General features: G+C 46.1%; 1 protein-coding gene across 5 annotated transcripts in view; it reads right to left on the bottom strand.

Moving 5' to 3' along the window:
- Positions 1-26,664, bottom strand: part of Tiam1 (TIAM Rac1 associated GEF 1) — a 353,183-nt gene that overhangs the window by 52,480 nt on the left and 274,039 nt on the right. For all 5 annotated transcript variants that reach the window (XM_057763555.1, XM_057763556.1, XM_057763560.1 and 2 more), the window contains 5 exons: positions 25,625-25,795; positions 19,314-19,418; positions 12,380-12,461; positions 6,867-6,953; positions 1,133-1,357 (listed from right to left, as the gene is read on the bottom strand). In XM_057763555.1, the coding sequence (XP_057619538.1) occupies positions 1,133-1,357; positions 6,867-6,953; positions 12,380-12,461; positions 19,314-19,418; positions 25,625-25,795 (670 nt within the window). The remainder of the gene's footprint in view (positions 1-1,132; positions 1,358-6,866; positions 6,954-12,379; positions 12,462-19,313; positions 19,419-25,624; positions 25,796-26,664) is intronic.

The following is a 26,664-nucleotide window of genomic DNA, read 5'->3' as shown; positions in this document are numbered from 1 at the left end:
CAAATGAGCCAAGCACGAAGGTGTTCTCCTGCAAGGCCAGAGCTCGAAAAGCTGAAGCAGGGGAATCTTGGGTTCAAGGCCAACCTAGGCTATTCAGAGAGTTCCAAGCCAGTCTGGGCTACAAAGTGAAAGCTTGTCGGAAGTAAACTCAGGGGGGAGGTGGGGAGCAAACCTAAAGAGACGCATTCTGCAGGTCAGAGAGCTGGGGGTCCTAGGAAGACTCCCTAGGCAGGGGGCACCCAAGCTGCTTCCATCAGAATGAGTGCATGGGTTCCAGAGGGAGCAGGAAAGAGAGGAGACAAGAATGGCAGATGGGGATTGGAGCGACGGCTGAGTGGTTAAGGGCACTGAGTATTGTTCCAGAGGACCCGGGTTCAATCCCCAGCACCAATATAGTAACTCCAGCTCCAGGCTTTCTGAGTTCCAGGCTCACACAGACACATATGCAGGCAAAACACCAATGAACACAAAAAAGAAAAAAATTACTAACATTTAAAAAAAAAAAGTGGCAGATAGAGCAGGAATGACAGGATTTCCTCATGTCCACAGGAGTCAGACAAAACCACCACCAGCTGGGTGAGCTTTCTCAGAAACACCCAGTTTCTCCCACATGGGAAGAGCAGGGCTGAGCAGACTTTGGGGGTGGAGAAAGTGAAGGCCAGAAGAGAACTAATCATCCCCGGGGCTTATGTGATCCCATACCTTTATCCACAGCCATGAAATGGGGCCTCACCCCACGCACCTCTCTCCAAGATGACAATAAGCAAAAGAAACACGGAGCAGATATTCCATGACAGAAACACCTTCCCCTTTTCCTTTAAAATGTCAACAGGAAGCCCAGGGCCAGCTATTAGCTTCACTCACTGACACCTTCCAACACCTGCAGGAGCAAGCCCTGAGGGTCCTGACACCTGCAGAAGCAAGCCCTGAGGGTCCTGATGCCTGCAGGAGAAAGCCTTGAGGGTACTGATGCCTGCAGGACCAAGCCCTAAGGGACCCTCATGCCTGCAGAAGCAAGCCCTGGGGTGCCCTGACGCCTGCAGAAGCAAGCCCTGAGCCCCCCCCCCCCCCGAGTGGCGTGCCTCATGGGGCACACGCTCATGAAGTACACACAGCCCTGGGCACAGCATACCTGGGTTGCTGGTGAGGAAGGCGAGGGGGCTCTCGCCCAGGTCCACAGGGCCGTCCACTCGGTGCGGTGGGTTCTCCAGAAGCTCCACTCCTGCCTCTGGCTCAGGGTGTGTCCTCACCAGGAGGCCCAGGGAGGACTGAGAGAGGAAATCTTTGAGCATAGACGAGTTCAGGGTGCCAGCAGCACGATTATTGATCTCAAGAATCTCATCCCCCGCCTTCAGGCCTGCCAACGCAAGGTGGAAAAGTTTTAATGTCACACGAATCAGAGCATAACTACTTAGCAGTTCTGTCAGAAGGGGCATGCCAAGCTCTCCCGTAATGACTCTCACAGCCCCAGGGCCGCTGGGGGCAGGATGCAGTGCTCGCGTGGGTTTGAGAAGGCTCTAGAGCATTGGTTCTCAACCTTCCTGAGGCTGTGACCCTTTAATACAGTTCCTCATGCTGTGGTGAACCCCCTATCATAAAATGATTTTCCGCGACTTCATAACTGTAATTTTACTACTGTTATGCATCGTATCATAGGTATCTATGTTTTCCAACGGTCTTAGGAGCCCCCTACAAGGGGTCATGACCCACAGGTTGAGAAGTGCTGTTCTGAACCAACTGATCTAAGCATCTGCCAATATCCTTCCTCAAATGCGGATTCTGGTTAACTCCCCAAGATGCTGGTCTCCAGGAATGCTGGCAGCAGTGTTTTGTACACACTTGCATCTACTGATCGTTTCTGTGAAACCAAGCAGCAGAAGTTCCTCCTCCTGCCTACCACCATGAGGAAGGTTGTTTTGTTTTTGCTTTTTTTCCCCCAAAATTTATAAGGAGAAGACAGCTGACAGAACCAAATGCTGTTATCACTCTCCCTGCCTTTGAATGACACCAAGATCCAGGAAAATATATCTTCCCTTTCATCTGGGTAGGGTCCTCAGAGGGTTCTGCAATCTTTGCGGGACACACCTTGGGACAGGCCAATGTTTGGGACCCTAAGGGGCAATGAGAACAAGCTCAACCTGGGAAAACCAGGAGTGTGTCAACAAAGGGGGACTTCAGGCCTTTATTACAGACACTGTGGCTACTTGAGGAGGAGGCAGCGAAGGGAAGGGAGTCTCCCGAGAAAGGAAGTCAATGAAGAAGACACAGAGGAATTGCAGAATTGAGAAGCCACCCCACCCAAGGCAGGCATGGGTCCCAGCTCTGACTCTGCAGGAGGATCATTCTAGAGAGTTCTCACTTCCCAGATTTGGAGCTAACCCTGGCTATCCTCATTCAGATTTCCAAAACTCACAAAACCCATTACTGAGCATAAAATATACAAAAAAACACACGGGGAGGGGAATGAAATGAAAATGTGAATGTTTTTGTGTCAAAGGCAAAATTCTGTTGAGTCAAAAATTCATTGCTTTTAAGATTTATTTATTTATAGGTATGCTTTGTATACATGTACATCCACACACCAGGAGAGCACTGTATCCCATGGATGTTGGAGAGGTTATCAGCTGCCATGTGGATGCATGTGGAATTGAACTCAGAACCTCTGGAAGAGCAGCCAGTGATTTTAATCACTGAGTCATCTCTCCAGCCTTAAACAACTCATTTTTAGGTAAAAATCTGGAGCAGTATAGTATTTAAACAGAAAATATAAAACCTCAATATATGAAAAGCAGAGATATTGGTGTAAGGTTTTGGAGTATGCATGTGTGTGTATATGTATGCATGCATGTATGTGTGTGTATGCATATGTGTGTGCACGCACATGTGTGTGTATCCTGGAACTCACTAGGCAGCCCAGACTCACACTAAGCTCACAGCAATCTTGCTTTTTCGCCTCTCGTGCTAGGATTATAGGTGTGAGGCGCTGTGGCTGGCTTTGGTCTTTTCTTAAAACAACTCAAAGGCCTATAATTCAGACATTGCAGGATATTAAATATCAGGATATTAGATATTAGGATAAAAAGATTTGAAAGCCAGAAGGCATCTATGAAGTTTCTCAGAAGAAAGGTTCCAGGTTTATGCAACTGCCACAGAAAGAACAATGGCAAGATGAGTGTTGACCCTGAAAACCTGTCCCTGTGTCCCAGCACTCAGAGTCTGTGAGTGCAATTTCACCTTGAAATACTTCGCATTGTCTGATGGGCCCTATGCCCACTGACATGTCTTCACGGGAACTATGGAAGAGAGACTCACAAAAAAGAGCAGGGGCCAGTGAAGATGGATGCAGAGCCTTGGATGGTATAGCCACAAGTCCACAAACAGGTGGAACCATAGAAACTGGATGAGTGAGACCAGAGAGGGTTCCCTCCAAAAGGTTCAGGGCCAGAATGGCCAGTGAGACCTTGCCTGACTTCTCCAGAAGAGCAAGCACATAAATTTCTGCAGCTGCAAGCCACCCAGATTGCAGAACTTTGTTATGGCAACACCAGGAAGACAACACAGGGTGAGTTACTCTCAGAATGAGCGGTAGGAGGAGAGGCGGTGTCAGTAGTATTGAGCTGGGAAGCGCCCCACGGGGGTCTTTCTGTCACAGCTACATGTTACTGAGTCACCCCCAGCCCCCATCTCCTACATAAGAGGGAAAAGAAGTCAATCACGCGATCACTGAAGCTATTCACTAGGCACTGACTCTCCAAGTTGCTACTCACCCTCAACTGACCCTGCAAATAAGAACTGAAGTTGAATGAAATGAAATGCATGTCCTGGCAGTGCTGAAGCCAGCATGGGCAGCCTGTATATGGCAGTTCTGTTGAACTTGTCCAGATTGGGTTTCATGGTCTAAGTTGATGAGGATGACTGACCAGGTCTCTGACCATGAGAAAATACGTACGAAGTATCTTCTCAACCAGGCTACATCCTGTGAGGCCATCATGAAAACACTAGATGACAGCATGGCTCTCAGGTGACCTCAAAGGGAGAATGAGAGTCCAAAACAAGCAGGGCCATGATGAGTGGACACTAGGGGACAAAAAGCCCATTCTGCAAGGGCGATTTGAGATCTGACTAGGGGCAGTCTGTGTGTGAAGAGCAATAGAGGAGGAGTGGGAACATGGGACCCAACTGCGGCCTGGACCGCCAAAGGCCCAAGGGGGCCAGCAAAAATAAACAAAGGTGAAAACAGAGTGTATTAGTGCAAGCAGGGTGCTCAGATCTACTCAGGCAGCGGGCCATTGCCCTTTCTTTCCAACAACATATTCTGGTCATTTGAACAAGACTGGCGGCACCTAGGCCATGTTCAAAAAGCCAGTCAGAGTGAGTTCTATTCTACACGCTAATAGAGTGGTCAAGGAACTTGGAATCGCTGATTCCGGGAAGGGAAATATCTCAAAGATTGTGGGTGTCAAAGGCTGGCTGCAAGACAGCATCGGCTGAACTGAAAGAGTGGATGGAAGCCGGTGGAGGGGACATTTGGTACAGAACACACAGATGGGAAATGTGGCCTGCAGAGTCCTGAATGGGGTGCGGTGGGATGTTTTCATTAGCTGCTAAATCCAACACCCCACGTGGCCTGTGCGGAGTGTCAGCGTGGTACCTGTGGCTGGAGACGACACACACACACTGGTCCTACATCTGCTGAGAACATTGCTCTAAGGCGCAAGGAGGCTGGGGAGACATTTGTTTTCATGAGCATCATGGTTCTCAGACTCAAAGACTAAAGCAGGATGTGACTGAAGTCAGAAGAGCCCCTGCCCCCGCAGCACCTCATCCTGCTGAGAGCGATAAAGATCAGCCACCAGGTCTGGAGGGGAGCGAACCTGCCTGTTTGCAGCTGAGATGCAGCTCAGTGCCTCTGCAAACTCTGGCTTCCAGTCTGCCTGCAGTCTAGAAAGCAGAGGAGGAACACGCGGGAGGTCCTCCCCATGACAGCTAGCACATAAACGATTCTGACGATTCCTCCTTCGCGCCCCGCCTTCTCTGTGCAGACTGGATTGAGAACCTCTGACGGGTACAGCAAGGGGCGAAATGGCCCGCACAGGGAGTAAGCTACGAAGCACCCAGTACTATGTTCTGCCGCTACAGGGAGGGAGGCAGGGAATTCAGCCCCCCTCTGTTCCCAGTGCTCCATTCAGAATTCTGCACAAGGTGAGATTTGGGTAATCACGTCTAAGTACAGCTGACACAGACATGCTGGCCAACGTGGATTATGTTCCCACAAAATTCCACACCAAGAACAAAATTCCTAAACTTACTGACCTGCTTCATATTTTTATAAGTATAATGAGCTGAAAAGTATTCCCCCTAAAAACAAAAACAATCACGTCTGCCTACAACATCAGGAACCAACCTCTTTGGAAAGAGGTTCAGGCATGTATCATGGAGATATTTAAAATAATTGCTGTAACTATATAATATTAAAGATGTAATTAAGTCAAAATCAACCCCTAACTAAGACAAACTCATAGAAATCTAGGGTGAGTGTCAAACAAAATGATCTCTGTTCTTAGAAGACAGCCACAGAAAGACTAAGGACATGGAGATATGGCAAAAATGAGAGTATCAGTTACAAACCAAGGCTCACTGGGGATGGCTGGCAGCCACCATATCTAAGAAGAAGCATCTGACAGATTCTTCCGTAAGCCTCCAAAAGGAATCAATCCTCCCAACACCTTGGCTTCAGACTTCTAGCCTCCTAAACTGTGAGTGGAAAATTTTCTGTGTTTGAGCCACAGGGTTCAACCCGTTACATTTCTCCTAAAACTAATGGGGTGGACAAGCTCTGGCTTCTCTTGGTGCCTTTAGCAGGTGGAATCTAAAACAGCCCTTGCAGCATCCACAGATGTAGAGAAGACATATTTACAGACAGCCATTTTTGAATCATCTGTAAATTATCTGTAATATCTTAAGCAACATATAAAACTGGCAACCACATTACACTGCTTAGGGACTGGTGACAAGGGCAAAGGTGAGAATATGTTCAGCATTTGATAGCTTTTTTTAACGCCCCCTGCCAAAGATTTCCAACATGTAGTTGGTAAATGCACAGCCCAAAGATGTGGAGGGTTCACTGTAACCCAGCGTGAGAAGGCTGGAGAACAGGGCCCAAAGGCAGTCAAAATGCACGGTAAGCTCTGGGAGGCCCCCCACAAAAAAAAAGTCAAGACACATCAGGGGGGAGTTGACAGCAAAGATGAGGAGCTGGATCTCAAATCAACCTCTGCAGACTCTCTGAGAAGTGACCGAGTGGAACAGCCACTTCTGGGGATGATGAAGGCTTAGTTAATGCCTCTGACCAGTGAGGACCAAAATTCTGCTTCCTCCAAGCCCCAAGCTCCTGAGATGATAAAGAACCATTGTGATTAGAAGGAAGCATTGCAATAGTCCCACAGGTACAGGTTTAGTCTCATCTAAACCTACGAGTGTGACATTTCTTGCACACCCAAACTCATGGGGTAAAATCCATTTCCTTGGAGCTGTTTTCAAGGAGACAATAGTCTTTATACACAAGCCCTCTGAAAATGACTTTCTCGTTAACTAATGAGAAAACCCCAAAACGAAAACTATGAAATAAACAAGGGTCACAGGGTAGGGGTGGGGGCGGGTAGAGTTGGGGGGTTGCAAGTCTGTAGATCCTAATACTGGAGAGACTGCCACAGAAAGGCCTCAAGTTCAAGACCAGCCTGAGCCACACCAGGAATTCCAAGCCAGCCTCAGCTTTATGTCAAGGCCCTGTATCAAAAACTACAAACAAACAAATAAACAAAAAACAAAAACAAAAATAGAAGCAGCCAAGGCATCCACAGTCTTACCTTTCTTGGAAGCTAAGCCAGTTTCCTTGACGCTGTTCACGTAGAGTCTTCGAATGCCATCTTCGTCCACAGAAGACAGGGAAAACCCTGCAGAACACAAGACAGAAGGCAGGGCTCACACCTCTGAATGTTTACCCAGCAACAGGAAGTACCTGCTGTGAACACAGAGGTATGTCTATGTTTGGGGTTGGAATTTTTTTTTCTTTCCTGTTCTTCAGAATGCTTTACACAACAGGAAAAAAGTATTTTTAGATCTTATAAAAATAAATATCACTAGGCCCGTTAATCTTCAGACTTCATACTCACCTGTCAATGCAAACAAAAGCAGTATTTTCTCTCACCTGTTTCCTGCTAAAGGGCATTGACTGCCTTTTCCATCCTCTTCCTTACATGCACAAACAGACAGATCTGCATACAGGTCCCTTGCCTTTCTCTCCTCATTCAGTCTACATCACAGGGCAGACTGGCCCAGGGCACGATGTGTGCTCACCAATATGTAGTGCTGTATGGACACCGATCTAACTCATTACCACATTCTGAAAACTCTCTTTTTTTTTTTTTTTTAAAAAATATTTATTTATTTATTTATTATGTATACAATATTCTGTCTGTGTGTATGCCCGAAGGCCAGAAGAGGGCGCCAGACCTCCTTACAGATGGTTGTGAGCCACCATGTGGTTGCTGGGAATTGAACTCAGGACCTTTGGAAGAGCAGGCAATGCTCTTAACCACTGAGCCATCTCTCCAGCCCCTGAAAACTCTCTTTACACCTATTAGTTCATACTGGAATCTGGTTAACCTATTTTCATACTCTACGAGTGACCATCAGAATAGTAACTAGTTAACCAACGCTGGGAGTAAAAGGAAAAGTTGTCTTAAAAAAATAGGCAATAAATAAATAAATAAATAAAAAGAAAGAAAGAAAAGAAAAGAAAAGAAAAGAAAAGAAAAAAAGCTTATTATAAGGTTAGATGCCAGAGAGCCACTGAGACTTTACCAGCACTGTCAAAATGAATATTAAGTTTTCTGTTTAGTTCTTGGTACCAGGAAATAGGTAAAGCCCCGTGGGCAAGAAAGGCCACCGGCCATTGCTAATTCGCCTATAACTCTCTCAGGCAGAGAAGGCGACTTTCTAGTCTTCGCTATATTATCAGTCTGAATTTCCTTCTTATGGGGGAGGGGAATTAAAATGCTGCTAATGAATGTGCCAAGAACTGGCCTGCTTAGCTGGAAGACAAGATCAAGACAGAGGACGCTGTGGAGCCGCAGTTGACAGAGGTCATTCAGGAATTTCCTTCTGTTCCTGGCGTTTGTTTGAATGACTGATAAGGAGCGGAGTGCAGCAGGGGATCCATCCAGTCTGAACCCTACAATTGACTATGAAATTCTGCACACGGCTCGAGAAGCATGCTAGAGTTCTCAAGCTGGTGGGTGGATAATCTCAACTGTGAACAGAGCCAACGGGAGAACAATGGGCACAACTTCCTTTCTAAAGACTATGCAACAACATTACAAACATGGACAGCATCCTTGAAGGACTGATGTGCAGGGCGGGGCCAAGAGGCTCAAGGCAGCACCCCATCCTGAAGGACAGATGTGCAGGGCGGGGCCAAGAGGCTCAAAGCAGCACCACTGTGCAGACAGGTACAGCCCTGGGGTCTGTGTAACCTACATCAAAACTTTACGAGCTACGGTTTGCTCAACAAAGAACACAGTGGTCTTACAGTCAATTAACCAAGGTTATATGTGGGATGGGAATGCTCTAACCTCCACAGACGCTAACAGGAGCCAAAATGATTGCCAACAAGGCAGAAGGAGATCGTTCACTATCGAACTGAGGCAGCCAGCAATTAGGAGGCCGCCACTGTAAAAACAGGAAGACATGATGAGTGATAGGCGGCCCAGCGACCTAGAAAAGGAAGTAATCAAGACCACGGGAAGAAACTAGACCTCCAGCTGATTTGATGGACTGCCAGGAAATCCCTCGTACAGACACCCATGGGCAAAGGGAATCCAAGACAGAGAATTCAAACGCAGGTCCAGGGTAAAATAACTGCTCAAGAACAGACACACACCATAAGGAGGACACACGGCTAACATACAGCATCAGAGGCACTCTAAGACATGGGAGAGATACAGGGTTGACCTGTGCTCACTTCCACTCAGAGACAGCTGAGGACCGAGCTTAATCTAAGCAGCATGTAATCCGAGTGCCACCCAAGGGCTGGCAAGGAGAGAGAAACTTCTAGGTGTTCACTTTAGTTTTGTTTTGTTTTTGATGCTGTTGTTTTCAACACAGGGTTTCTCTGTGTAGCCCTGGCTGTCCTGGAACTCATTCTACAGACCAGGCTGGTCTCAAACCCAGAAATTCACCTGCCTCTGCCTCCTGGATGCTGGAACTAAAGATGTGAGCCCACCACTGCCTGGCCTAAGTGTTTACTCTTTAAAAATTTACTCTGTGAGATGAGTTATTAGGTCATATTTTCCATCCTCAAACAGAAAGCAGCCTTTGGTACTGTAAAGATGTTCGGTGTTGGTAACGTGTGCTAGGAGCTTGCATAGACGTGGGGCTCACATGAACAGGAAAGCGATAGGTAGGCTGACACTAAGGCTGGATGCAGACCGGCTGATTCTGCGCCAAGATGGCACAGTAGTCTCTGGGGTTGGAGGCCATCATATCATCCAGGATCATGGGCTGTGATGGTTAATACTGCCAGTTTAGGAAGAGCTACAATCTTCCTAACTGGGGGACAATCCCAGGTACGACTGGGTTAACTGAGGTGGGAAGGTCCACCCCAAAGGAGGGTGGCATCATCCTGAGTGTGGGCATTCATCGCTTTGTGCTTCCTCAGACTCCTGCAGCCTGGACTTCCCCACCACGAAGGACCGTACCCTCAGGCTATGAACTCAAAGAAGCCTTCAGCAGTGGGCGGCTTTTGTTAGAGTATTCCTACCAGCAACCAGAAAAGTAACTACTTTCCCCCACCAACACACTGCTGTCAGTGGGAGCCCGGATACTGGGAGCTGACTTAACTGACATCACCAGCCATGCAGCAGGGCTTTCCAGAGTGAAGCTCGGGAAGTGGTACCCAGTGGTTTGGCCCTGAGAACTGCCTCCATCAGTGTGGTCTGGCCCCAACCTCCAAGTATGGGGTTACGAACTGAATGAAAGTAATGGTGGCCACAAAACTCAACCTAAATCAAAACAAAGCACTTTTTGGGGGGGGGGGGGCAGGGATGTTTTCAAGACAGAGCTTCTCTGTATAGCCCTGGCTGTCTTGGAACTCACTCTGTAAACCAGGCTAGCCTTGAACTCACAGAGATCCTCCTGCCTCTGCCTTCCAAGTGCAGACAGCACTTTGTGTCACACAGCCTGAGCAGCCCTAACGTCTATAAAATATAGCACCCGCATCCACACCCATGGATTTTTACCATCTATGGTTGTGGTCACCCACACTCAATTTGAATTACAATATATGGTATAGCCCTTCTCCCTTATGGTCCGTTGTTACTCTCTTAACGTGCTTAACTTACAAATTAAATTTTATTAGGGGCTGGAGAGGTGGCTCAGTGGTTAAAAGCACTGGCTGCTCTTCCAGAGGATCCAGGTTCGATTCTCAGCAGCACCCACACGATGGCTCACAGCCATCTGTAACTCCAGTTCCTTCTTCTGGCCTCCAAAGGCACCAAGCATGCCATCAGGTACACAGATAAACACACAGGTAACGTACGCATTCACATTAAAGCTTTGAGCTTTATTATTGGTTGCACGTGGTGGGGGCGAAACATGGTCTAAGGGCTCTGTGCTAGCAACAATTTTAGGCACCCGTGGAACCTCCCCTAAGGGGAATGGAGGTAACTCCAGGGCATGTTTACGCCAAGTGCCTGCTTCCATGTCCACTCAGTCTATACTGGAGCCTAAGAGCTGGGACCTGCGCTCTTTCCTAGGCTCCCATCGGCTTCCTCTCGCTCGACAGAAAGGAGGAACAAGCAGAGATCTGCGTCGGCTATGCCGGGCACTTGTTTACGCCAGCGCCACCAATTATGGCTTTAATCACGAAGGTCACACTTCTGTTGCATAATAAGCCCTTTATAAACATTAATCCTCTGCCATTGAGAATGTCCTCCAGGCTTTCTGGTGTGTTTAGTTCACGGGTCAAACAGTAAATGGCGTGAAGGTATAATGCAAGTGGCCAGAGCTATGAAATTAGGCCCTGTTCATTAGGCCGCAACCCTCTGGGGAGCGTTCTGAGATGAGGTTGTTTGCCTGTGGGAGGAGATGCAGAAGAATAAAATACCAGTTGTCTTGGGAAGGATTTGAGCATTTTCAAACACTAGAAATGTTAATAGCCGCAGCCAGAGAAAGATCTCAAAATACCTGTAAGCAGTGGCCTTGACATTCTGCCAGGAACTGCAAGCCCCTTCCAGCACACAGTAGGCACACGTTCATCAGCTCCTTTGGAAATAGGTGGCTATGTGATTGGCTTAGACCTGTGACTGTCACTGAGTAAAACCCAACGGCCACTTCTCCTGTTTCTTCTTTGCAAAGCCACAGACAACACCTCAGGCGACACCTGCTCCAGGCTGGATCAGGAGTATAGACACCTCTGCTCTCCCTCTCCCTCTCCTTCATCTTCCTCTCCCTTTTCTCCCCCTCTCTCTCCTCTATCCTTCTCTCAATAGACTCTGCACTCCAGCTCTGTCTGTCCATCTGGCTTATCTGTCTTTCGCCTGCCATGGTCCCACTAAAGGTCCCACCTCGTGCTGCAATGGTAACACTAAGCTTGTTGTCTCCACACTCTCTTCCTGTCCTTTTGTCTTTGCTGATTGTACTTTGTGTTATTTTACTTCAATTAGTCAAAGTCATGCAGAACACTGTGTACTAAGCCCTCTAGTGAACCAGCAACCAGCGGTGGTCCTGGGCACCGGAGCACAGCAGTGAGGAAACACGCCCTTTAACTTCACCAGTGGAGAAAGCAGGCCAGTGCCTGTTTGTGGGCGTGTCAGGCACAGCAGAAAATCAAGTAATTCTCTCCCACTATGTCCAGTCCCTTCTTCTAAAAGCTGTACATGTAAGTGTGTGTGTATGAGAGTGTATGGTACCCACAAGGGCAGGTACCACAGAAGCCAGAAGACGGCAGGGTGTTGGATCCCTTAGAACTGGAGTTACAAGCAGTTGTAAGCCACCCAAGGTTCAGAAATCTGAATTTGGATCCTCTAGAAGAGCAGCAAGTGCTCTTAACCACTGAGGCACCTCTCCAGCCCCAGTCCACCCCCCAATTTCTTTCTTATGACAGGGGAATCCTGGTGACTCAAGAGACTGAAGGCCAGAGGCTTCCTCCACATGCACCTCTTCTTAGCTCAGCTGCTCTACACAGCAAGGAGTCAGATGTGTTGTTTGGAACAGGCCCCAAAGGCTTGTTATTGAATTGTAAATGTGTGCACGTTCTGTTTACACAGAAAATGCTTAAACCAGAACACAAGCACCCAGGAGCAAAGACAAACAAACCTACCGTAGTTTCCAGCGGTGGAGTCTGACTTCTCAATGTGAATATTCCGGGTTACTTTGGGGCAGATTTCAATTTCTTTGTAAAGCTGCAAATCACAGGAGGAGGCTAATTAGGGTCCATCACAAACAGCTTCTCAGGACTGGTCACATTTTGTAAATCTCTCTTTTCATAAATGATACTTGAACGAAAATATATACTACATCGGTCTTTCTTCATGGTGCAACCCAGTGACAGCTATAATGTAAACTTGGAATTCCATTACCAAGCTCAGTTACAGTATGGACTCTAACCCACCCCCTCACACACACACTCACTCACACACACACACACACACACACACCACTCCAGATAACACCCCAAATTCATCATAGACCTGAAAAATAATGTCTCAGTCATTAAACCCTCTAGTGCTTGCGCAGTGGGTTCATCAAAATCAAGAGGTGGGTTGTAAGCACGTTGAGTGAGCTTCCTCAAATTACAAGGTGCCCCCATGCTTACACACAGTACTTCCACATGGGGACATGCACAGGAGGGTAAATTAGTACAGACAAATGCTGATACTGAAGCAACCTGTGTAGACGGACAAGATTCTCTTTTAACTTACAAAAGAGAACTATACAAAATTGGCTGCGGAATTAACTATACAAATCAATCAATTATTGAGAAACCCAACATAGTCTATGTTTCTTTATAAACTAAAGATTGAAATAGTGCATCGCTCATAACTCAGAAATGTTTAAATTAACTGATATTATAGTTTCATATATATGGACATAATCTCATAAGCATGAATTTCCAACTCTGTGGCTTTTGGTCCCATGCAATAAGGGGACTACGGCTACTGAGAAAGTAATCAACAAGTGTGTAAAGTCAGGGTAGGCAGGGCAGGATTGAACCCATTCTTGCAACTGTGAGAGATATGGTTCTCTCTGCCCTACTATGGTGATTCCCCAGCCAACTTCTGAAATCCAAAAGGGCCCAAGATCAGGGGAGTGGACCTTCTTAGGCATGAAAATCTAAAGCTGAAATCCAAATCTGAAAACAAAAGAGTAAAATCAAATGCAAACTGTTCTTTGATCTTGAAATGAAAATCAATCTCGAGCCACAAAATTCAACAGAAACTTCATCCTACAGTACTGAAGCCCAGTCCCTGTGATGGCTGCCCCGCCCCATCTCTTCAGCATGGCATTTTATTCAGGCAAGACAGAGGGAAGAAGAATGTCTTTGTCCATGTTCTACGACATAGCGTGACGGGGGTTACGGGTAGGAACATCAGTGGTACAGGCCGGTGTCAGTATGATTTTTTTAGGTACTTCGGAAATATTCACAAAATTAAACTCCCCAGTTAGAAGACTGCAGTGGTAATGACTTTAAGATCAGAAAATACAGTCACCAAAATGACAATATGGAGTTACTTAAATAAAGCTTACAAGACATAGCAGGCCAGCCTGGTGTGCAATACAACCTTACCCACTGCTTAGCTTGAGCCCTGAAGTGTAATATGTGTGATGGCCCTTCCATGCCACCAGGTGGCAGTATGCAACTGCTCTAACCGTGGCTGGAAGCCCCAGCAGGAATACAGCTCAGGCAGTCTCAGCTTTCTGCTGATCTCTGAGGACAGCTCCCTGCAGTAAGTTGCCTTCTGAGCCACACGATCACTCCTGTGCTGACTGAGATGGGGTCAGATGAAGCAAACGGAAAAAACTCTAATAAAATACAGAAAATTTCAAGAATACACTCGGTCTTAAAATGGTTTCTCTGAAACCACAGCATTTGGAGTTAGGAAACTTGGAATCTGGTCGCTCTATGCACAGGTAAGTGGCACACATATTAAAAAAAAAAAAAACCTCCACGTCATTAAATTAATGAGATTGCATCTCTCCCCACCCCTTTCAAAAACTGGATGAAGAGATCATCAGATTTAATACCACTTTGAATAGCAGGTACTTGAGTCTTACAAAATCACATCCTGTCTTCCTGTCTCCTCTGGGCGCCCCAGCCTATGCCACCATGCCCCAGCCTGCAGGGGTTCTGTGTGCCCACTGTCCATGCCCTATAGTCCATCTGCCATACGCCAACCTCCAGGAGTCTGTAACAAAAGAGGTCAGCTATTGTCATTACTAGGTGACTGCAGAGAACTGGTTCCAGGACCCATGGGACCCCAGAATGCCCAAATCCATGCATACTCAACTCTCTTATGTAGTATTTGCATAAAACCTGTGCTCATCAGCTCTTACATACTTTGAATTATCACTAGATTGCATTTGATGCCTACCTAATGCAACATGAATGACAGGAAAACTGTTTTCCTGTTGTATTACATAGGGAATAAGGGCCAAGAAAGTCTATACATATTCGGTACACTTATGGCCATCACACTGTACACTGTTCTGTATATTGTAGAAGGAGCTGCGGGCTGCGTTCCTGCCACCCAGCTCCCGGCTGCCTGGCTAGCTTATACCCCAAAATAACAACACACAAACTGTATTCATATAAACACTGCCTAGCCCATTATATCTAGCCTCTTCTGTTTAACTCTCATATCTTGCTTTAACCCATATCTAATAATCTGTGTAGCACCAGTCTTACCAGGAAAGATTCAGCATGTCTGACCTGGCGGCTTGCTCCATCATGTCTGCCCTGGAGAGGAGAGGCATGGCATCTGAGCTCATTTCCTCTTCCTCCCAGCATTCTGTTTTGTTTACTCCACCCACCTATGTTCTAACCTATCAGGTCAAGCAGTTTCTTTATTAATTAACCAATGACCTTCCTCCATCAGTATATATTATATATCGGAGAGGAGCAACAATCAGGAGGGTCCCCCTTTGTTTCTGTTTTGTTTACAAACACTCTCAATCTACAGGTTGATGGCTCCACACATGTAGAAGGTCACATGTAATGTCCTTTTTCTCCTGGGCTTCCCTTTTCCTTTGGCCTCTATCTACACAGCCTGCTTGCTCTTCTATAGCCTCAAGAACCTCATCTTTTTTTTTTTTTTAGCCTCCTGGCATGGCAGAACCAGGTAAGTCACTTCTTCCCTACCTCAGCTGAAGCCAGTTTTGTCAGCTGCTTTTTGCATATGTAGATGTACGGACATGCATATGCATGTACACATGCATTTGGAGGTCAGGGATTGGTGTCGTGTGTGTACACATGCATGTGGAGGTCAGAGATTGATGTGGTGTGTGTACACATGGATGTGGAGGTCAGGGATTGGTGTGGTGTGTGTACACATGCTTGTCATGTGTGTACACATGCTGTGGAGGTCAGGGATTGGTGTCGTGTGTGTGTGCATGAATGTGGTCAGGGATTGGTGTGGTGTGTGTACACATGTATGCGGAGGTCAGGGATTGGTGTGGTGTGTGTACACATGTATGCGGAGGTCAGGGATTGGTGACATGTGTGTACACATACATGCGGAGGTCAGGGATTGGTGACATGTGTCTTCCTTGATCACTCTCCATTTTAAATTTCATCAGAGAGACAGGTGCCTCACTGAGCCTGGAGTCTGCCAATTGAACTAGCCTGGCTAGCCGGCAAGCTCTGCAGACCCTCGTGTCTCTCCCCTGCACTGGATTATAGGTGCATGCCACACTGCACAACCTTTCACAGGGGTGCTCGCGCTGGCATGGCGAGGATTTTAGCAGCTGATCCCTCTCCCCAGATCCTGTCTCCTCTTCGTGAGCCCCTTCCTGCAAGCGTATCTAATTCTTCCCAGCCCCCACTCTGATGGCGCACCCAAGCACATCTCTTGTCTGCCCGTCTGCCCTAACTCCTTTCCCTTCCAAGCCTCAAAACCTGCTGACGATGACATGTTTGTGTATGCATATCTGCAAACCTAAATGAGGCTCCTCCAGTAACAGGATTCTTTTTTCCCTTTGGCACATACCCTGCGAGAATTGGAGATGATGCCAGTCACAGAAATGCTAAGTAAATATTTGCTACATGAATGAATAAATAAATTAATCAATTTTGCCTGCACATTTTCTTCCCCCATCACTCTAATAAGAACTCATTTAGTGTGAAATCCGAAAAGCATTGTCTCTGGACTACACCCCAGGCTTGTGACCAGACCTTTCCATGGATTGCTCACAACAAATAGTCATGAGGAAATAGTCAAATAAGTAACATTTACATTAATACAACCAGGAAAGTAGACGGATACTAACGGTTAGCAGATATTCACAGCCGAGAGAACTCCCTGCCCACTAACATGAACACCCCCACCTCTAGGATCTCAAGTCCAGGACTTGCTGCTCTGCTGTTGGTCACATGGAATTAAGCATTTGCAATATGAGGACATGGCTCCTGCAGAGCACTGACCTCGGCATGCAGATGAGGACCAAAGTTAATTAACTCTGTGTGGGCTGCTGCTTGTTCGGAAAGGGACAAGAAATCAAATAAGCTCTCAAAAAGCAACTAGGGACGCTGCTCAGAACAACTCAGCCTTGCGGTGACATCACATCCAGGTGACTGATCTAAAGCAGGGATCCAAAACCAGGGACCCACTGAGGTGACTCCAAAAAGGAAAAATTGCCCAGAATATCTACAAAGCGTAGCTCTTCTTGGACCATGAGTGCACTCAGGCAACACACACAGAAATACTGAGTGTGCCTGTGGCTTCTTCAGGAACAGAAAAGTTACCTTAATACCACGTTCTAGTTGCCACTGAAAGCACCCAATATTATTTATACTCGCCACTACTTCCGAGTACTAGAAGCCACTATACCTACCACCAGGTCTTATAATTTAGTGAGCTAACGCCATGTTATCTATCTATCTATGATGTTTGCTGAGTACTTTGTCTCATCCTGCCTCACGCAACTATAAGGGTTACTCTGGGAAGGGATCTAGAAGCTTTGTCAGACTCCTAAGCTGCCCAGAGGACAAGAAGCGTAAAGAAGTTGGTGGAATGGAGGTGCTGGTGTAGGCGAGACCATAGCCACTGTTTCCTTGGGGAATCTCTGGACCAGAGACGCCTATAAAGGGTGAGAGAATACAACGGTCACTGTATTCTAGGTTCTTTTTTAAATAATAAATTGTACATAACAATTATGGACCCCAAAATACTGAGCTTGGAATTTCATCACCTTATTGGAGAAGACCACATAATTCCGAAGCTTAACAACAGTATGTGAGGAGGACTGGAGAAGTGGCTCAGTGGTTAAGACCACTGGCTGCTTTTGTAGACAACCCGAGTTCAGTTCCCAGCACACACGGCAGCTCACAACCATCTGTAACTGCAGTTCTAGAGGGATGTGTCATCTGACTTCTTTAGGTACCAGACATGTACCCGGTGCACACATGCACGCAAGAAAACACTCATACACATGAAATAATAAAATAAAGAAATCTAAAAACTTAAAACAGTACTATGAGTAATAAAAATAAGTCACAGCTGAATTTGCACTCATGCCTGGCACATACAGGGCACAGAAGCTGGCTGCCTATGAGCCCTGTAATTTATGCTCTGCAAAACTCACAAATCATAAGGCATACACTAAACGATCTATTGCTGTGTTACCAGCTTGGCCCCTTTCAATCTTCTCTTCTCTGTGTTTTTAGATCACGTAGTTTCAGGTTATGCCCCGAGCCAAGCTGGAACTCTGTGTGTCCACTCTCCTCCTCTTGCCTAAGTCTCTCCAGTGCTGAAGTTACAGATGTTCACCACACCACATCTGGATTTTGTTTTGCCTCCAAGAAACATCTTGCTATGTTGTTCTCCGGGCTAGCCTTGAATTCCTGGGGGTCATGTAATCCTGCCCCAGCATCCTAAGTACCTCCTTCTTTAAGTAAGGAGTACATGGCCTCCTCCATCAACACAGACAACTGGTTTAGACTGGACTAACCATTTTGGTCCTTTGCCCTTTTTTCCAATATTTATTTTATATATTTTTTGTTTTAGGAATGTTTTGCCTGCAAATGTCTCTGTACCACATGTGTTCAGTGACTACAGAGGCCAGAAGAGGGGCTGGATACCCCAGAATCACAGTTATGGGTGGTCGTGAGCCATCATGTGGGTACTGTACACCTACTCGGCTCCTCTGCAAGAGCATCAGTGATCTTAACCACAGAAGCACCCCTCCCTCCAGCACAGAACACGACCAGACTCTTACAGAAGTATAATCTCATATTTCCTTTAAAAACACTTAGAGGGAGCTGAGGTAACCTTTTAGGCTGGCAGAAACATTCCAAATCATAACCAATGCAGTGAAACATAATTGTTTGTCAAGACTCTTTCAACTGTGTGCTTAATATAGGCGAGAGTTTCCCAATATAAGGAGTATAGTTCAAAAAGTTGAGTTAAAACAGCATTTTCTATGAAATTCTACACTGTGGTTCCCCTTTCCAAAGGGAACCTCTGGGCCGGACTTCTGTTTTCTGTGGTAAGGCCCCGCCCTGTTGTCATGCCCATATCCACAACAAGCAGCTCTGAGGCCCAGGAGGATGACTAAGTACTAAGAGGCCAGCACATTCTCCAAGAGAGCCTGGGGCAAGTCATCAGACGGCTGGGGACTTTTTCATATTTTTATTTTACACCCACAAGATTTGACCCATCCGTTTCGATAAGAACATGGAAGCAGCACAGAACTGGAGGGGGTGTTTTTATTGTGACAACTACCAACTGATTTTAGAGTCTCCCGTTAGAGACAGAAGTCTGCAGAAAGAGTCGGTCACGCCGATTAAATCCTTGCCTGAGCATCACCTGTGGGTTTCGGCGTCCTTTGAGCCCATGCGGCCCTGCTCCCCGGCAAGCAAGGGCGACTCCACTCTGGAGCGCCTGTGGTAAGGTTGTTTCTGCCAGCTCTGGGCTCTGAATGAAGCTCTCTCAGTTCAGAACTCGTTCCCCTCCACCAGCTACAATCACCACAAGTACATACATAATTTGAAAATCATCTCAAACGGAACGCACAGGGACAGCAGTCATAAACATTACCAGCTCGTAAATGTCCTCCTCGGGCTGTGGGGTGTAGAACAGCATCTTGTTCTCCATTAGAAACTTCAGGCGCAGGTAATGGGCAGAATGGTCCAGTTGGTGTGCCTGGGATGGGAAGGATGGGAAATGTTTAGTCCTCACCACCAGGAGAGGTTTCAGGACACTAGCAATGGAGTGTACAGCAGGTTTCTCCCCTTGAGAGGTTAGAATACAATTCAGACCTGGAAGTCATTAATAAAATTCCATAGGGATCGTGCAATTCAATGTAGCAAACTCAGTCACAGCCTCTCTTCCATGTATTTGATTAGCTGTGCTCTGTAGCACTGGGTTTTCCAACAAAATTTATTACATTAAAGAAGTCTTCACATATAATTTCACAGAGAGAGAGAGAAGAGAGAGAGAGAGAGAGAGAGAGAGAGAGAGAGAGAGAGAGAGAGAGAGAGAAGAAAGAAGAAAGAAGAAGCATTTACAATCATGAAATTTGGGGACCCCAGGACAAGTGTTAGCAGCTCACTACAAGCAAGTTAGCATGCAGGCAAAGCATCTGAACTCCATCCAGTCTTACTTATATATTCTGGAATAGGACTCCCACGGGCAGTGCAAGTGCGCCTCCGACCTGGGAAGCACAGCAAATGACTAGGGAATCTGAGCTCCCAGGGCCTTTCCATTGTCTAGGATAGGTCAATGGATCTGCTCTATCTAAAAAGCCATTCTTGAATTAATTTTGATCACAAAATTTGTCATTATAATATGGTTTTATAAGTACTTCTCTACACAGAAAGGAGGCATATGGAGAAAAGAAAAATGCTTTTCAAATGTTACAAGACACCAGGCAGTGGTGGCACACGCCTGTTAATCCCAGCACGTGGGAGGCAGAGGCAGAAGGATCGCTGTGAGTTCAAGGCCAGCCTGGTCTACGAAGAGAGTTCACAACATCCAGGGCTGTTACACAGAGAAACCCTGTCTAGAAAAAAACAAAAACAAAACAAAACAAAAAAATCAAATGCTACAAGACACATGAAGTTAAACTGCAAGAGAGGAAATAATTAAATGAATAATGCTAACTGTAAAGAGCCTTTGTCACTAAAAATACACCGCAAAATACTACCAAGTAAATGATACGCTATTTAGAACTCCCAGGTTATGAAAAGTTAATGAAAGTTAACATTATATATTCTATGCAATGGGCACATGGGAATTTATTACATGGATCTCACTTTTATACAAATTTTTAAATTAAAAATTCAATTTTATAATTTTATATAAAGTAAGTGATAAAAATATCTTCCAATGCCCTGTGATGAAAATTATCTCATTTTTGGTGGGGGGGGGGGGCGGATTTCCTCTGTGTAGCCCTGGTTGTCCTGAAACTCGCTCTGTAGTCCAGGCTGGCCTTGAACTCCCTGAGATCTGCCTGCCTCTGCCTCCCGAGAGCTATGATTAAATGCATGCGCACGGCCGACTGAGAATTATCTTTTAATAAGTAAAATTCATTTTAATTGGTAAACACTCTTACCCTACACTGTCAGTATAAATATAAACACAGAGACCAAACTAACACATTCCAGTCACTACTCCCTCAGCAGTCAAGGCCACAGCTAACAATGTGGGCAGCGTGCTCGGCGGGCTCTCCGTGAAGCAGCAAGGGTATAGGCAGCAGTTCAGATCACTGCCGGCCCCTGGAGTGTGCCTGGGTTTGGAGAATCCGAATGCAGAAAATGGAGACAGAGGAGCGGTTGGCGGTTCTTTAAATAAATACAGGCACGAGGACAGTCATGCATTACCACAAAAGCACATCTCCAGAAAGTGGAAATGGTTCCCTGGGAGCACACAGTGGAATGATAAAGATGTTTTCTATTGCTGGTTCTTGGGGAAACCCAGCCTGGGTTTTCGTCCCACGGATTGTGATGTCGGGAGTTCGCCGGGCAGAACCGACACCATTCAGTGGATACATTCCTAGGCACCTGGCTTTCTTCCACTGTGTCTGAGACAGGATGCCTCAGTCTGACAGCCCAGGGCTCTGCACGTGAGAGGTGAAGAGGGGGATGGGTGAGCTGAGGGGACACACCACAGGGAAGCCGCTAAGAGTGCTCTCCCCTGCTGGTCCGATACGGACAACAGTAATAGTGTGATGTGACAAGAAAACCTTTAATTATGAGCAAAAATCTTGTTTGCCATCTGCTCGCTACTGAGGTGGAAGGGAAGGAGGATGGAGGTCATGGGGTCTTGATAACAGGAGCAAAGCAGCTTGGACACCTTACTGCCGTCATTAATAAACACTTGTGGACAGTCCTAATCAGACCGCCATTTTCACAAGCACCTTCTGGACATCACACTCCAGTACCTGCCTCACCCAGGGGATACTGGGAGCAAACCTTAGAGGGGCGATCACCAGCCAGCTGTCAGGCACTGCAAAACAGAATGGGGGCTCCACCGTGCCCTAAACACCAAGGTGCTGACATTGGAATTGCATAGGGAAGGACAAGCAGCAGCTGGGGGTTAATGCTGTACAGAGGACTTGGTTCAGGCTGTACATATTTTCCCAAATGTATTTCTATTACTCATTGTCTTGATAACTAAGAAAGAAAGGTGAGTACATGCCCGGCTGTGAAAATGACAGTGGGCTGGAGTGTTAGCACGAGTCTTCAACCCCTGCACTCCAGAGGTTAGGGCAGAAAAGTTTCAAGGTTGAGACCAGCCTGGCTCAAAATAAATCATATTAATATAGGTTTAATAAGAAATCTAAAGGCCTTTATGGTTGGTAAACGGTTATTCTAGTCAGGACGTGGACGACAAGTATTTCTGTGGGTCCTCCCCACAGGATCATGAACCATATGGCATGGCCAATCCAAAATAAAACTCAGTCCTGAGAAGCTAATTAAGGGCTGGAGAGATGGCTCAGTGGTTAAGAGCACTGGCTGCTCTTCCAAAGGACTCTGGTTCAGTTCCCAGCAACCACATGGCAGTTAACAACTGCCTGTAACTCCAGGTCCAAGGGATCTGAAACCCTCACACAGACATACATGTAGGCAAAACACCAATGTACATAAAATAAAAATACATTTTTTTAAAAAAAGGAGCTAATCTTCAGATTCTCAAGAATAACATTATGAACTTCAATATCAAAGTAGGTTGAACTATCAACTGTATTCGTAACACTTGTTTATGCAAAAAAAAAATCCAAATGTTAGAGAATATTGATGGGTATCTGTTCAGTATCTGGCTTGTTTCGATTTTGTACAACACTCAGGAGAAAATTTCCTTCCAAGAGGAATTCCGTTAGGGGAAAAAAATTAAGTAGCACAAATTTGTTTTCCAATGTACTCTTACTCAAATCACTTAGCATTGTAACTGTTCAGAGGCAAGAAAGCGTGCTGTAAATTGTGCCATAAAACAAATATTACAACTGGGGAAGGTTTTGTTTAGTTGGCATAGTTTTTTAAGATTCAGATCTTACTATAATTATTTCAAAGGAGGAAGCAATAATGTAGATATTTTAAATAAATAGTCTGAGCCATTAAAATACGTACGATTGGACTGGGGAAATACCCGAGCTGGCGAAGCACACGCCCGCAAGCCTGACGACCTGAGTTGTTCTTCGGAGCCATGTAAGACTACTAGGAGTGGTGGAAGCCACCGTGACCCAGGGTCTGGGAGGGGACCAGCACGATCCCTTGGGCTAGCTGGCCAGTCCTCCTAGTTTACTTGGTGAGGTTCAGGCCAATTAGAAACTCCATCTAAAAGGAGGTGATCTGTGTTCCTGCAGATGGCACCCATGGTTGTCCTTGGACCTTACACTTATACACAACAAACAGATAAATTCATACACTTATAAAGATTCTTAGCAAAAGCATGTTGTAAAATTGATATCATGACCATACAGGAACACTATGAGTATGAAAGAACGAATTGGGGTATTTTTTTGCAATTTTTTTATAACTGTGATAATCTGAATGTTTTTTGAAAACCCTATAGGCTGACATGGTTCCTAGCTACATCTAGCAATCACTTCATTCCCATCTATAACACGAAATGTTTATCTGGAAACATTGACTCTACCAGGACTCGGCTGGTGATTGGATGGCAGATGGAAAACGGATGTGAAGTGACTGGGTCAGAGAGTAGGAAAGAGAATGGGCTAATGCAAAAGACGGGAGAAAGAAATTATTAGATTAGTATCAGTATTAGATAGCAGACATCAGCCGTCACCAAGGACAAGAGCGAAATAAAAGTCTCCCACTCTTGCATCTTTGTCTCCCATCCTCCATTCACCAGGAGCTCACTTTATAACACATGGCGCCCATCCTCCCTTTCCGTCCTTAGGAATGAAATTGCCCCACTGATTAGTGAGGAGTCAAGAGGACTTCCAGGCCTGAGCACACTGGATACTTTATCCTATGTAGATGCTTTCCCAGAGACCCTCAGTTTCTTAAAATATACCATGCAAGTTTTCCCCTTTTAAGCTCATGAGACATAAGGTGACAGGAGACTGTGCTGTCCAGAGCTATGTTTTGGAGGGAAATGGCAACCCAAGGAACCTTGGGCAGGCTGATCTGTTATTGTCCATGGAAGGAACTTGTACCGTTGAGAATACCCACAGAAACTCGGCAAGAAGCCAAAATATAAAGGGACAGGGCAGCAGCTTTACTTAATGCTGGTCTCTATATGGCGAAGACATCATGTTTTAGTCTCTTAGCTTCTAGAAAGGCCAAAATGCTTAAAAAGAGCCCAAAACCGGCCCAACCAACTCATTGTACCTCCCACAGATTAATTTCTCACAAAAACATGGTTACCATAGAGCTATGGCTTAATTTTCAATTCCTGAAGGATACTCCATGGCCATGCTACTCCCTGGAAACACCTTCCAGAGTTCTACTTCCAACGGCGCCAACTGAGAGCAACTCCCACAGCTCTGCAGAATACCAATGGTTCTCTAACGAACTGTGCTCAGCTATAAATAAGGCATGCAGAAATCCTCAACAGACCAACTTTGGTAAGGAATCAAAATCAGAAGTTAGGAACAGAGATGCCATTATGCTCAAAACCTAGAACTCATGCTCACAAGAAAACAGCTGGCGTGTGTGAAGTGCTACCGTATATTTTTAATGCTTACGCGGGGGCCAAGTTTAGCATTGTCCTGAAACAATAGGTTGATCTCCCTTTCTTCACATAAGGCTATTTGAAAGCCATTATTTCAGCTGGATTGTTTAATTTCCCCACATTTGTAGGAAGAGACATATTTTTAAGCATTAGTAATTTTTAAGAAGCATGTATAAATTTCTAATAGTGTAATTACAACATATTGTTGAGGGAGTGAAATTATTCAATATTTACCAATCATATGTAAAAAGAACGGGGCTTTTAAAATGTCATTTTTATCCATCCAAATGGTTCGAGAATAAAATTAGGATACAAAAGATTTCTTCTTTTGGAGCCTCATGGAATATCAGCTCATTCCCCTATGACAATATTCTATGTTCTTCTGAGCGTTGTGGACTGTCCTTCCTACGACTCTGAGAGTCCTGAGTGCCCACCCGTCACAGCTCGACACCCCAAGTTGGGAGCAGCCAGAGAGAGCTGGCCTTCCTTTGATTACTTTGCTGACCTTTCTCTCCTTATGACTGGGATGTGAGGAAAGAACTGAAGGCTTTCAGAACCACACTTTCTCTGCAAACCAGGAAAGTGGCATCTCCTCCTCAGACCTGGTACCATCAACTAAGACCACTGGTGCCATCACTCATGGAAAAGCGAAAACCAGTGTGTATGAGTAAACTACCTCTTCCTGCCACCGCTCCAGGCTGCTCGGCTATGAAAAGAAATCTCACCCTGAAAAAAAATCAAGACATTTCCACATCCTAAGGCAAAAGTAGAATGAAATCAACCTCCTTCTAGTTAAAAAATACAGGCTAATTCCATGTTCACAGAACGAGGACTTTCCCATCATGTCAGACTTAAATTGACTTTAGGTTTTCCCCAACTTAAAGATGTCACTGGTGAATCAGTTACTATTCAAACATCCGGTTGCAATGGCACCCATGGTATGACACCATTAAATACATTTGCGTACATTTTGGGGTGGGGGCGCAGAACAGAAAGGCTGTCCAAGATGTCCACAAGATGTCCACAGTGGTTAGCTTTGTATTCTACCTCCCTCTCAAGCGTTCTGTATTGTGTGCGGGTCGAGGTTATGTGCACACCTTCACCAAGGGACACAGGGCTGCCTGCGTGTGCAAGGCATACCCAGCGCCTCCTCCCTTAGAGGGATGGAGAAGAGACTGCCACCCAATCCTACTCTACCTAGAAAACAATACCTTGCAAATGAGCTCCAAGGTGTCCCTCGCCGTGTCCCCAGGCCGCACAACTGTCAGGGCTGGCTGATTATTGGGCAGACAGAACCAGGATGGGGTGAAATATTCATGGACCCAGATGTCACAGTCGGGATTGTGCTGGTGGACGCTGGGTAAGACCACTTCCTTGTCCCTCTGGGGTAGAAAACACAGTAAGTAGAGTTGCAGCAGTCCGTACCTAACAATGTCAGACGCCAGAGAGCTATACCAGGGAAACAGCTAGTGGGGAGGAGTGGCAGGGCTGGGGTGGCAGGGCTGGGAGGAAGCTCTCGGAGGAACAAGAACTACTGAGAAAGAAGCTTTATGGGGGGGGCAGGCAGCCTTTGACTCAGGACATGGGGCACCCTTCCCCACCTGGCCTATGGCCATTATGTTGCCATGGCATGGATAAACACAAAGAAAAATTTGGAAGGCAAAAAACAAATCATCCTTTTGGTTCCGCCCACTATTTCTTCCACAAAGGCACTTTAAATTCTGAGTAGCCAGGTGGTGGCGCCGCACGCTTTTAATCCCAGCACTCGGAAGGCAGAGGCAGGTAGATCTCTGTGAGTTTGAGGACAGCCTGGGCTACAAAGTGAGTTCCAGGACAGTCAAGGAAAAAAACAGAGAGAAACCCTGTCTCAAAAAACAAAACAAAAACAAACAAACAAGCAAAAACAATTAACAAAACAAAACCTTGAGCAGAGAATTCTATCAGCAAGAATGTCTGCCGTGTCAACCTTACACAGCAAAGCATCGATGAGGCCCAAGGAAACTGTGTTCATAAAGATGATGCCCTGGCACCTCATGTTGATCGGCAGCAGCATCCTGTGCTCAGCCTGAATCACGAGGACAACTCTGAGAGGAACAGCGGTCCTCCATAGGCCACCAGGACTGTCTCCTCGATCACACTGACTGAGGATGGGGGACCAACATGCTTGCGGATGGGGGGCGGGGGGCGGGATGGATACATGCGGATGCAGCAAGGCCAAACCTAGGCAAGTAGAATAGCTAGAGTGGAAGGT

This window comes from Chionomys nivalis, chromosome 3, assembly GCF_950005125.1.
Source record: "Chionomys nivalis chromosome 3, mChiNiv1.1, whole genome shotgun sequence".
NCBI lineage: Eukaryota > Metazoa > Chordata > Mammalia > Rodentia > Cricetidae > Chionomys > Chionomys nivalis.
The sequence above is the reverse complement of the archived record's forward strand: the minus strand, read 5'-3'. Positions and strand labels throughout refer to the sequence as shown.